Raw genomic sequence first — 13,219 nt, forward strand, 5'->3', positions numbered from 1 at the left:
GGAGGGGGTGGGATGACGAGGAGATCGATGTATTGGAAGATGGGATGACGAGGTCCGTACGAGAGATATTGGGTTTCGTTGGAGAAGGGAAGGAGGACGTTCGCCGGAGAAGAGAGAGGTTGAGGTGATTTTAATCTAATTGGGTAAGAGAGTGAGCATCTCACCTGCTAAGTCTGTATTTAACAGATAAACTAACGGAAAAATTAACAGAGATCTAATATTGCAATAAATTCATAAATTAATGTATTATGTTGTAATGTTTAAAACATAGTGTATGAGATTATGATGCGACTTATTGTTAAAGTAGTTTTGATATAATTTACCCTTTAAATTTTATTTTTTATGTTAAAATAAGTTTTTAAGTTCAATTGGATAATAATTGTACATGTGTTAACTTCTAAGTAGAAGTATCATATGTTGACATGGTAATACTGGAGTACCTAATAATTTCATCTGGTGGAGGTGAGAAACATCAAACTGTAGCTAAGAGATAAAAAGGGCAATGGCACGTGTACATTCATGACCGACACGGGAATTCCTCAACCACACCTGCTGCAATCTTACGTGGCAACTCATCTCCATGCATAGCACCGTCGCACTCCACGTGCCACTCCCTGCCCCAAAACCACCACGGCCCTCCACTCATAACCACCGCCAACTATTAAACCGCTCATTTCTTTGGCCTCCCTCCCATTAGGTTTTCAAACAAAATTTGACAATTTATAGAAAAACAAGGACCGCTGAGCAATTTTAATATTCACCATCGTCAGTCGTCGCCATGGCCCCATTTGAAGTCTTTGACCTAGTTTCTCACCACCTTGACCCCAAAACCCTAGCCATATCCTCTTGTGTCTGCAAGTCATGGTTCGTTTTCATGTCCTCCGACCACCTATGGTGGCCCATTTGCACTTCCCATTTCCCTTCTCTTTCTATCCTTAAACTCACTAACCCTACCGTCTCCTACCGCCGCCTCTATGTCATCGGTCGAGCTGCCGCCAAACGCCGCCAGAAAACCCCCTCGAAACCTCGCCTTTCCCTTGATAGCCTCATCTTCACGATCAACATCTTCAACCCCAACTTATCAAGCAATGTCCTGTCTCTGGAAAAATCTGGAAGCGAACTCGTTATGGATCCCAGCGGGATTTTTAAGTTCGATATTGATGTTAGTGACTACAATGGATTTGAAGCGTGGGAGGATCGGGGAGCAGTGAGAGTGACATGGAATGTGGTGTTGGAAGGGTGGAGGGGTGTTTTTGAGATGATGGACTGTGAAGGGAAAGGGATGGAGGGGTGGTTTTCTGAGGAGCTTCCTTCGCCAGCGGGGTGCTGCTCGAGCGTGGTTACTAGTGGAATTGTGGCGGATTTGAAGTTGGGGTTTTGTGATGGGAGGAGGGTGAAGAAAGTGAGTGTTGGGATGTTGAGTATTGGAGATTGGAGATATGTGAGTATTGACGATGCTCTAAGATACTTGCAACATTTTCTTCTACCTTGTGTTGTATGAATCAATCTTAATCAACTAGCAAATTGATCTGCTCATGTATGTTTATATGCTCTGTTTTGTGTTGTTTTATTTTTCTATTTTTTTATGAATTTTAGTTACATGATTAGTTTTTTTAGCGCAAAGGAACGGGTAGTTTCTTTATTATTTTTAGAATTAATTAGTGGAATGTGAGTAGAAAATTATAATCTGATGTTTCAGGGAATTGTTCGTTAGGCACCGTATAATGTCATTAGTGGATTGTGTGTACTTATGGATTACTAAGTGCATTCTTAATTACGTGGAATGCTTCTTCTTTTTTTTTTTTTTTTTTTTAAGGTTACGTTGATATTACGATAGGGAGATTAATTTGTTGATATTTCAAGTTATCAACATTGTACAAAAAGATTTCATTAGGCTCTATATGTTAATAAAGAGTAGGATATGAAGCTAGCTAGGATACGTGGGTGGGACATGAGGGTAGGGTTTGAAAGTAGAATGCGTTTATGACGTGGAATATAAAACATGCGGATATGGTTTAAGTGAGTCGAATGAGTTAAAAATGCAGAGTATATGAACATTAACGGGAAATTTTATGGAAGAATCATAAGTATTATGTCCTAGGAAACTAGATGGGTTGTTCATGAGGGAAAGGATCTTCAAGATTTAGGTTCTAAGTTTCGGTATTCAGACACAATTTTATATTGAGAAACAGTGTGGTATTATCACGGATAAGATTCTAACAAAAATGTAGATATTAAGAGGCTCGAGGATAGAGTTATAGTAATCAAGATTTTAATAGGATCAGAACTCATCAATGAGATTAATGTTTATGCGCTTGAAGTTGGGGAGAATTTGTTCAAGATATATTTCAGACGAAGATGCTACTTATAAGAGGAGATTTAAATGGACATGGCGCAAGGAGACATGCAACTATAAAGATTTTTGTGGTGGCCATAAGTTTGAGGAGAGACGAGAGGAAGAAGAAGCCATTTTGAATTTTGATCTCTTTCTAGCTAATATCTTCTTTAATAAGATTGAAGAGTATGTGATCACTTGGAAGAATGTATTGGCTTCCCTTTTACATGTTTTTTTTCTCTTTTTAAAGAAGGTATTAGCTAAAATGAGATTGTATGTCGTCTTTAAATTCAAAATGGCTTTCTTCTCCTCAAATCTAGGGCTATATAATCCTCTCTACTTGTATGCCTCTTTGCACGCATGGCTATATTCTCTATGAGTAGCTTTTCCTTCTCAAAATTTCTTTTGAACTAATTTTTCAAGATTTTTCTAAAATTTCTTCTTGAGACCTTACGTAACTGAACTTGAATGCTTTCACGCTAGTTTTATTGATGAGTTCTTGTTCTATTATGATCTAGTTATTTCTGACCCTCTTAATATCTACAACATGTTTCGTTAAAGTCTTAGCCACAATGATGCCAGTAGTGTTTTCTCGATCTATTAGTGTCTGAATATTCAAGCTTAAAACCTCAATTTTGAAATCCTGTCTTAAGACTAAACCACTTAGTTTGGTGGAGGTACGTAATATTTATCCTTCTTCTCATCATAATTTTCATTACTTCCATAGATTTTTCATGTAAGGTTCCTTTATTCCACGTTCATAAACATATTGTACTACGTTGAGCATTACACTCATATTATAAACGTTTTCAATAAGATTTTAAAAATGAATAAGATGCTAATTAAGGGCATACAAAATTGTATGACATATAGTGGTATTGAGTTAATGAGTCATACAATGAAGATATTAACATACTTCAAGGTAAGATACACACGTCCTGACAATCATTTTATGTTCATGCTAGAACGCACGATTATGGAGGCAATCTATATTACGAAGATCGATACAACGGTATCAAGATATGCAAAAGATTTGCACAATCTTTACAAATTTGAAAAGAAAACGTAGGATATAGTTCAAAAGTGACTACTTGGAGGATTCTAGAGAAAAAAAGAGTACACATAGCATATATCCAAACAATAAAGGATATGCATGATGAAGGGAGAACTATAGCAAGAACTCATGAAGGGCAAAATGAATGCTTTCCATAACCGTAGGGTTACACCAAGGTTCAGGTTTAAGTCCTTATGTTTTTGCATTTGTAATGGATGAGTTAACGATGTATGTTTAAGATGATACTCTTGGTTTATAAATTTTGCAGATGATATAGTATTGGTAGATGAAAATGTAGGAGGGTCTTTGACTAAATGAAGGAGGGTTTAAATGAGATAGAGCTGAAGATTGGAGATCAGGAGGAGGAGGGGTTGGTGGATGAAATTGAGGGAAGTTTGAAGAAAGTGATGGAGAAGAAAGTGAATTGGAAATGGGGGATGAGTTTGAGTGGGATTCAGATTAGTTTGAAGCCAAGTTGGTGGGGAAGGAAGAAAAGGATTTGGGTTTGGATGGTTTTACACCGGCAGGGGTTGGGTATGGTAACATCAAAGCGGAGACTATAGAGAGGATGAAGAAGAAGAAGGTGCCCAAATCGGAAAAGAAGAGAATGGCAAGAGAGGCTCAGAAAGAGAAAGAAGAGGTTACAGTGTGTGCCCGATGTCATTCACTAAGAAACTGTGGGCAGGTGAAGAACCAAGCAGCTGAAAACTTGATGCCTGATTTTGATATAGGTTGATTAAACCTACTACGAGTGCCAATCCTGCTGTGGTTACGGTGGTTGATTGCGTTGATTTTGATGGATCATTCCCTAAACGGGCTGCAAAGTCATTGTTTGCAGCATTAAAAGGAACTGAAAATGATCCCAAGCTTAGGAAAGACTGCCAAAGCTTGTTCTTGTGGCCACAAAGGTTGATCTCCTCCGGTCACAAGTTTGGCCTGCTAGATTGGATAGATGGGTCTGCCATCGTGCTAAGGCTGGAGGGGGACCCAAACTAAGTGGGGTGTATATGGTTAGTTCTCGTAAGGATTTGAATGTCAGGAATCTGTTGTCCTTCCTCAAAGAATTGGCTGGTCCTCGAGGGAATGTATGGTTATCGGGGCTCAAAATGCGGGCAAGTCCACACTCATAAATGCACTCGCAAAGAAAGAAGGAGTAAAGGTCACAAAGCTCACGGAAGCTCCAGTTCCTGGGATAACATTAGGAATATGGAGAGTCGGAGGGATCTTGTCAGCTAAGGCAGTGTTGTTTGACACTCCAGGACTTCTGCATCCATATTTGTAAGCACTTGCTTATTCGGGTTTCTTATTTTAAGTTGCAGATATGAATGGTTTTTGGAGCCTCGTTTGATTTATGTATGCTCAAATTATCTTAAAAGGTAAGTTGGTAGAACATGCTTATTTCTTGGCTCAAATTCCACACAGATGCTTTTTAATAACGCCGTAGATTCTAGCTTATAATTTCTGTTGGAGGTTATGAGTTCAATAATCTATTGAGATTCTACTTTGAAGTGGACAAGAAAGTCCTTGTAAACCCTCCATGCATGTGTAATTTTTCGATGCATGAGAATGGACTAATGATCAAACCATACATGTTGGTGGTTTAGCGAGACTAGATCTTGTTCAAGCTTCTGTCGAAACAATTTATTTGACAGCTTGGGCTTCGCCTAATATTTCTTTACATATGGAGAAGATAGAAAATGCTGATGAGACATGGAAGACGCATGGTGGTCTTAGGTTGCAGGTAATTCTTTATCCCAGTTGGTTACATTTTTGTCATTATTTTGCATTTTATCGCATAGTTCAATTCGATTTGATTCTGGATACGAATTCTTAATGATATCATAGTCTTGATATCTGCAAGTGTTGTAAAATGATTCTGACTGAAATTTTATTTTATGTATGCATTTTGCATATGAACAATATTGAGTGGGATTCATCCTTTAAAATTTGGTCAGCAGTTATAGGACGGAACTAGTCTTTGTGTTCTTGCAAATGCAACGGCTCCTTACCTTTTACTGACTGGACTGCGCCTTACGCTTTTGCAGCCTCCAATTGGCGCTGATCATGCTGCCGAGATGAGAAAACGGGAAGAGAGGGAAATCAAAGTGTCTGGAGCAAGTTGGGATGTGAATAGCATCGATATTGCAGTAGCTGGTTTAGGTTGGTTTTCCTTGGGTCTCAAAAGGGGAAGCAAAGTTGGCATTGTGGACATATGCTTGGGAGAACCGGGTTTTGGCTACCGAAAGCAATATCTGAGGCAATTGGTAACCAGAGTAAAGTTAAAGCTCACGGGAAATAGCTTCAAATGGAGAGAGCAGATTCCCTTTCCGAGGTCCCCATTTGAAGAGAAGGGAAGCGTGATTGTTCTACCTCATTTTCGACCGGCAACATGATTCACCTCGTTCTCCTTGCTCTGCAAGTCAGCTTGACTTTTCTGAGGGTTTTACGACAGCTTGCTCTGCAAGTCAGCTTGGCTTTTCAGAGGGTTTTACGACAGCTCGTTGAGACTAGCATTGCGTTACGTGTTTAGCTTGCAGAATCAAATTCCGACTGAACTGCCCGTGGTGGATCACAGAAAGCTTAGGCTACAAAGCGTAATCTTAAGAGCGAGACTGTTAACAATTGTGTTTCGATACACCTGAGGAACTAGAAAACTCTCCTTTTTACTTGTTTTGTTGAAATTTTACACTTTTTTTACAGCTTTCTTACCCCCAAGGGTATTTTTAGTGAACTGAACAAAAGCTGCATTAGAATACAGAAATTACAGAAACTACAAATTACTCGGTTTTGACACCGGATAAACTACATAAGGGAAGCTAGCTGCTTTCAAGGTTCAACGAGGCTGCTGGATGAAACGGGGGCTGCATTTCGGGCTCACATGCTTTGCTGGCTTCTCAGCATACCTCCTTGGCTCCACCAGGGACTTCGGACGTCTGTCCTCCAGTGACTTCAAATTCTTCAAGACCGCGGAGCCCTTCTCCAACCCTGCTGTTGTTCCAATACAAAATTTGAGTCCAACAATCGAACAGCGTATTCGGAAACTGCATTAAAGTTCTTCATCCCAGTTTCCAACAGTCTACAATCTTTCAGAGTATCTGTTCTTACCATCTTTACCTTCGGTCTGAGACATCTGAAGGAACTCTTCAAACTGAGCTTCTAGACCGGAGAACTCATCACCAACATCGAGATCAAAGGTCTCTGGAAGCAAATCGGCGACATTGTCAACTTCATTGTGGGTATCATCATAGAAGCCATCGTCACCCTGCTGACTGAGCCAGTAGTCGTGGTACCATGTGGAGGTTGTGACCAGTTGCCACCATTCAGGGGAGAAATCCTCCACCTGCCGGAGAGCCGCAGGGATAAAGAGAGGGGCGTTGGGATTCAATCTTGATCCTCTGGAAACCAGTGCCATCTTTGGCTAAGCGCAAGTCAACTACATCCGAAAAACAGAGTCAATCAGTAACAAATGCAATAATCCATGGAAGACGTTTTATATGACGCAATTTCATCCAAATCTGACTAAATCAATTCATCAGCAGTTATAAACTATGATTTTCAATTGATCAATGAACTCGCAAACTTTCACATTTCAAAGTTCACATGACCAGAATTTAGGATCAACGAAAACCGTAAAAACCTAGTCGATTTGAATGAAGACAATTTGGCGGATTTGAAAAAGCTTGAATTGAAAAAGAAAATATATTCTTTAGAAATAAATACGAAGCTTTTCTTAAAAATAAAAACCAAAAACAAAATCATAGCCATCAAAACAGCAGATTAAACACATAAATAAATAAATCAGATTTTCTAAATTTTCTATATTCTTTCTTTTCTTTTCTCGTTTTCCCAAATTTTCTCGACAACCAAACAGAACCAGATCTACCAATCAGAAATTAAAAACAAACCATACCCTCACAGCCAAATCATTCGCTCAATTTTACCTAATCACCTGAACCTTCTAATCTTAAATTTTTTTCGGACACTAGAACCTGAATTCAAAGAATCAAGATTGCAATTTGGTTTTTTTTCCTCCATTTTCTCAGCAACCAAACAGATGTTTACAATTTTTTTTTTTTTTTAACAAATAATCAGATCCATTAATTAACGAAAATAAATTCAATAAATAGATAAAAAAATCGAAAGATTTTCAATACCTTCGAGGCTTCGAGCGAACGAGAAAATATCTGGGTGCGAAATATCAGCCAATGGGATCGACCAGAGAGCGAGAAATACGTGTGAATGCGAGAGAGGGTAAGGGGGGGTTTATATAGTGAAGGAAATACGAGCCTAGCTGGTTTGGAGTTACGAACCTGAGGTTCGACCTGATGTTTGCGCTGTACGGACTCCTGGATATTGCGCAGTTATCAGCCGTTGATTTTCCTGATCGGTGTCACGCGGTAGTAAGCTGTAGTTGTTTGACTTTGACTGGTTTGAGATAACACCAATTAAAACCGTGCCACGTTTCCCACACGGGATAATGCAAATATCCCTTTTAATGTGCCCTTTTACTTACTTTTATTGATGAATTTTATTTATTTAATTTTTTTTTTTAACAAATGATGTTATTTATTTTAAAGAAAAATGATGGATTTAATTTCACAATGAGTTAATAATAATGTGATTCAAATTCGAATTTGATCATAATCGAACATAAGACCTTTTACTTATAAGTGATGAGGAATACCACTAAATCATAGGAGGAGTATTTCGACTAACTACAAATTTTTTTTAATGTGGTTCAATGTTTTTTTTACTTATTTTTTAAAGTATAACGATATATTTTATACTAATGGAAAGGGAAGTTCGACTAAGTTACACAATGGGCAATCTAATTTGATAGCAAATACTCTATCCACGAGATTTGAACCTAAAACCAAGGTTCTAAAAAACGCTAGGCGCTAGTCGGGGGGTGGGCTGGCGCCTAGCAGCTAGGCGGTTAGGCGGGGTCTAGACGGGTGCGTAGGCGGATTTAGGTAAATTTCTTGTATATCTTGTAAATAAGTACATATTGACACTTACAAAAAATTAAACTTGTATGAAATCCATGGATAAGATAATAAACGAATAATAAAATGCAAAAAGAGTATCCAACAAGTCCAAAATTTAAAAACACATTAAGCATATATGCCATATAACCATAGTGAGGAGTATTGTAGGTTGACACATGTACAATAAGTTCACAATTTAAAACCACATAAAATGCAAAATATGAGGAAAACAAGGAAATGTAGTAATGTAGATAGGATTTTTTTTTTAAATTTAATTTCAAAAAAAAAAAAAAAAAAAAAAAACCTCCTAGCCACCTAGCACTGCCTAGAGCCGCCTAGCCCGCCTAGAGCCAAGCCGATTTTTCCAACCAATTTGTAAGAAAACACCTCGGGTCACCACCGCCCAGCGCCTTGGCCGTTTTTTAGAACATTGCCTAAAACTAAGTCTATTCTCCATATTCCCAAGAACTATAAAAAGGCTAAATGTACTTGGGAGCTTCTTATTAGTGTGTGTTGTCATGTGAGAAACTCTTTTGACTTGAACATTCAAGCTTAATGTTTATGATATATTGTTGTACTATAAAAAAATTTCACACCAATTTTTTGCTGTTACACAATTTTTTCTATTATTCTCTTTGAATTGAATAAGTTATACTAGTTACAGAGAAAAATATAATTTTGTGAATTGAATAAATTATACTAATAATAACAAACAACAAATGCAGTTCTAGATCATAATGAGCTAATAGTTTTATTATGGTGTCAGGGTAAATTATTCCTTAGAAATGTCATGAGTCTGATTTAGTGGGTTTGAACTTGCTTTCTTAAGTTGGACTTTCAAAAAGTTACAACTAGTTCCAACTTAAGGGTATTGAATAATTGGACCTTCAAAAAGCTGCGTTAGCTCTACTGAATGAATTATGATCGAGCTATCGAAATGTTTTGTTAGCTCCGACATGATGAATTGACCATTTTTTATGTGAGAATTGGTTTATCATGTGACTGTATGGGGCCATTCGTGAAGATGCGTGCTGGAGAATAAACTCCATATCCGAGAGATATAGTATAAGATGCCACTTATTAGTTGGGAGTTAACTTTTAATATTACCGAGGTCATAAAAACTCAATACATAATAATAAGTAATTAAGTTGAGACAATATTAAAATTTTCTTCTTAACCAATTCAACTTGAACTTTCAAATTAAGCACAACTGTTTTTATTTAATTTGAACAATAACTTATCCATCCAATTTAATGAAACCACAACGTTTACAATATAACATAATCTTCTTATATATAAAGCCAACAGCCCCGTGAAGAGTGTTTATTGGGGTCACAAGCTTCACCAAAAATAATTGAACAGAAATGCCCCTCAAACAAAAAACTTCAAAAGCAAACCAAAATAATGCAGGGGTATTTTTGTCATATAAATATTATTTTTTTTAATAATTAATTGTTTTTGTACAGTTTTTTTTTTTAATTTTATTTATTTTTTTATAATTAGTTCTTCACAACAGGCTAGCAATAATGTGATTCAATCAGTTATTTATTAAATATTATTTTCTCTATTTTTAAACACGTTCAAAACATCTTAAGAAGCGCGTAGTGCCGGTTATAAAAAAGATCATTCGCACGTACATAATAATGTGATTCAATTAGTTGTCAAATGATTGTTTTTTTTCTTTTCAAACAAACAATGTTATCTACACTAAGGGGAAGGGAGTGGGCTTAGCCTCACAATGAACTATCAATATTGTGATTCAATCAACTGCTTATTAAATATTATTTTCTCTATTTTTAAACACATTCAAAACACCTTAAGAGGCTTGTAGTGCCGGTTATAAAAAAAGGTCTTTTACACACACATAGTAATGTGATTCAATTAGTTGTCAAATGATTTTTTTTTTCTTCGAACAAACGATATTATGTACACTAAAGGGAAGGGGATGAGTTTAGCCTCACAATGGCCTAGCAATAATAAGATTCATATAGTTGTTTATTAAATATTATTTTATCTATTTTTAAACATTTTCAAAACATCTTAAGATGCGCATAATGCTAGTTATAAAAAAGGTCATTCGTACGCGGATAATAATGTGATTCGATTAGTTGTCAAATTATTGTCTTTTTTTTCTTTTCGAACAAACGATATTATCTAGACTAAGGAGAAGGGGTGGGTTTAGCCTCACATTGGTTTATCAATAATGTGATTCAATCAATTGTTTATTAAATTTTATTTTCTCTATTTTTAAATGTCACATCCCGCCCTGGGCCCCCACCACATCCCAGGTTTGACTCCGCCGTAGCACGATATTTGTTCGCTTTGGGTCCCGACCACGCCCTTAAGGTTTTGTTTCTAAGAACTCACACAGAACTTCCCAGTGGGTCACCCATCCTGGGATTGCTCTCGCGTGAACTCACTTAACTTCGGAGTTCCTACGAAACCCGAAGCCAGTGAACTCCCAAAAGGCATCGTGCTAGGTAGAGATAGAAATATACATATAAGGCTTACATGATCCACTCCCCTGGGCGATGTGGGATGTTACATTAAACATGTCCAAACATCTTAAGAGCAGTGTACCGTTGGTGATAAAAAAAGTCTTTCACATGAGCAAAATAATGTGATTCAATTAGTTATATTATTTTCTCTATTTGTAAACGCTTAAGAGGCACGTAGTGCCAATTATAAAAAAGACATTTTGCAAGCGCATAATAATATGATTCAATTAGTTGTCAAATGATCGTTTTTTTTTTTTTTTTTTTTGAACAAATGATGTTTTTTACACTAAGGGGGATGGGGTAGGATTAGCCGCACACACATAATAATATGATTCAATTAGTTGTCAAATGATCCCTTCTTTTTTTTTTTTTTTTTTTGAACAAACGATGTGCTAGCAATAATGTAATTTAATCAGTTGTTTATTAAATATTATTTTCTCTATTCTTAATGTAAATTCAATAGAAAGTATATGAAAATTAAAAAACCAATTTTATTATGTAGATTCAGCTACTTTGATTGGTTTATGAGGGGTTTATTCTTGCATGGTCGAATATTATTCATTTACTTCAAATATTTGACTTTTTTTTTGTCATAAAAAATTAATGAAGCAATTCACGCATATAAGTATATTTAAAACGTGTAAGTCGAGTATAGCATATCGTGATTCAAAAAATGTTTTTTGCACACTTATGAGCGTGTGCATGAAAGCTAGTACTGTTTAAAATGAAAAGGTGTACCTTCCACATGCTTTAGCATGTTCAAGAAAATGGATCATTTACACATTCGGTGCAAGGACAATTATTATTTGAAAGTAAAAGAATAATAAATCGCATTTGAATAAAATATATGCCTTGGAATTATATTATTATTAGGAATGGATGTGATGTGATCCCTTGTTTTATATCTTCTAGGCCTGCCAAGGTGATAGTGCGTGCGTGGCAATGGCATAATACCTTTATCGATAACGACAAAAGAGGTCCTTTCTATTGCGCGAGGGTCCATCCTGATGGTTGCCACTATTCAATCACAGTCGTTCCTTCCAACTAAGGCCCACGCCTCATCAGGGCCCATGAGCCATCCGAGATGTATGTAGGATATTTGAACGGTCATGATTGTACACCGTCCTCCAGTCATCACCAAAAGTTCTGGAAACTTGTATATGTGTCGTAATACACATTAGGATTCGTCAATGACTTTAATTAATACTTCGGAAGGTCGGGGTGGGACCCCTCCATGTGAGCCTGGTTTAGACTTTCCAACCCAAACACCTATAGAACCACAACAAGTACCTTAATGGTAAAGACGTAGGTTGCGATTTTTTAATAAAAAAAAATACAAAAGATCTTGAGCTCGATACTTTGAATTAGTGAGTCTTTTTAACTATTGTTATAAACAGGATAAAATTTCTCATAACTTATCCGGATCCATAAGAAATGATAAGAAAGGAATAACCGGTGGAAAGCATCCTTGTATAAAAAAAGATGCATGCTTATTTAATCGAAAGGCTAATATTCAATTGTTTTGAAGAATTGGTGACGTGTCTTTTCGAGGTGGACCCCACCGGGGGTTCTGATTTCTCCGCTCCGCATCATGCGCGTATCAGCACATGGGCGGTTGGCCGGCGGTCGGTTAGGTATATTACTGGATATGATCGGATGGGAGGGACGTGACACATATCCTGCAAAGTGTGATTCCTGCCAGGCAAAAGGGCATACGTCGCAATCATACCCTCCCAATTACTAGAAAATGACTCTACTAGTTTATACTTAGATGGACACTATGTGCGTAATTATAAAAATTAAAAATTTGAAGTGTTGGGAGATGTGTATAACGACGAATCCGGATCTTCGTTATTTTATTTAAAATTAAATACTAATAGTACTTGATAAAAACTGATCCCATGATGTATGATGAACGAACACGATTCACGAATCACCATGATTCTGACCAAAAGAATCATGTTGGTATAACGACTAAAAATGGCATTGTTTGGAAATACTTTTTTTTTTTAATCCATTATTTGGTAGAAATAATAGTACTTAACTACGTGTTCAAGAAATTAACGATATGAGCTGATTTTGTGAAAGATTGAGCTGAAGTAAATCAAAAAATGAACCCTAGGAATTAAAGAGAAAGGGGGAAGAGTGAAAAGAGAAGAAATCATCTCAAAATCAAAATTACGCAAGTCCTGTAGCTCTTTGAGAGTGGCTCCACTTGAATAAACATGAACATTTAAAGGAGAAAGTGAAGTGAAAAAATCGCCTGAAGAAAAGAGAAGTGAAACTGGCATAAAGGGAGAGAAGAATGACAAATAAAAATGGCATAAGGGGAGACAAGAAATG

The 13,219-nt window shown here is 36.8% G+C and overlaps 2 protein-coding genes and 1 pseudogene across 5 annotated transcripts; 2 read left to right on the forward strand and 1 right to left on the reverse strand.

The window, feature by feature from the left end:
* The first annotated feature begins 778 nt into the window (after positions 1–778).
* LOC137712480 (probable F-box protein At5g04010) lies at positions 779–1,511 on the forward strand. Its single transcript, XM_068451549.1, has one exon. The coding sequence runs from the start codon at positions 779–781 to the stop codon at positions 1,499–1,501; it is 723 nt and encodes a 240-aa protein (XP_068307650.1). The 3' UTR covers positions 1,502–1,511.
* A 2,192-nt stretch (positions 1,512–3,703) lies between these two features.
* Positions 3,704–5,889, forward strand: LOC137712169 (GTP-binding protein BRASSINAZOLE INSENSITIVE PALE GREEN 2, chloroplastic-like; annotated as a pseudogene).
* Positions 5,890–6,032: 143 nt separating this feature from the next.
* Positions 6,033–7,703, reverse strand: LOC137712601 (protein EARLY RESPONSIVE TO DEHYDRATION 15-like). 4 transcript variants are annotated; one of them, XM_068451702.1, is made up of 3 exons: positions 7,544–7,703; positions 6,504–6,822; positions 6,033–6,374 (listed from the first exon to the last, which is right to left on the reverse strand). In XM_068451702.1, exons 2-3 carry the CDS (start codon positions 6,799–6,801, stop codon positions 6,223–6,225), a joined length of 450 nt encoding a protein of 149 aa, XP_068307803.1. In that variant the 5' UTR covers positions 6,802–6,822; positions 7,544–7,703; the 3' UTR covers positions 6,033–6,222. The 4 variants fall into 4 exon arrangements, with proteins under 4 accessions (XP_068307803.1, XP_068307802.1, XP_068307801.1 ...); XM_068451701.1 differs by having other exon boundaries at positions 6,033–6,377; XM_068451700.1 differs by having other exon boundaries at positions 6,495–6,822.
* Positions 7,704–13,219: the final 5,516 nt, after the last annotated feature.

The sequence above is a fragment of the Pyrus communis genome, chromosome 13, assembly GCF_963583255.1.
Source record: "Pyrus communis chromosome 13, drPyrComm1.1, whole genome shotgun sequence".
Lineage (NCBI taxonomy): Eukaryota > Viridiplantae > Streptophyta > Magnoliopsida > Rosales > Rosaceae > Pyrus > Pyrus communis.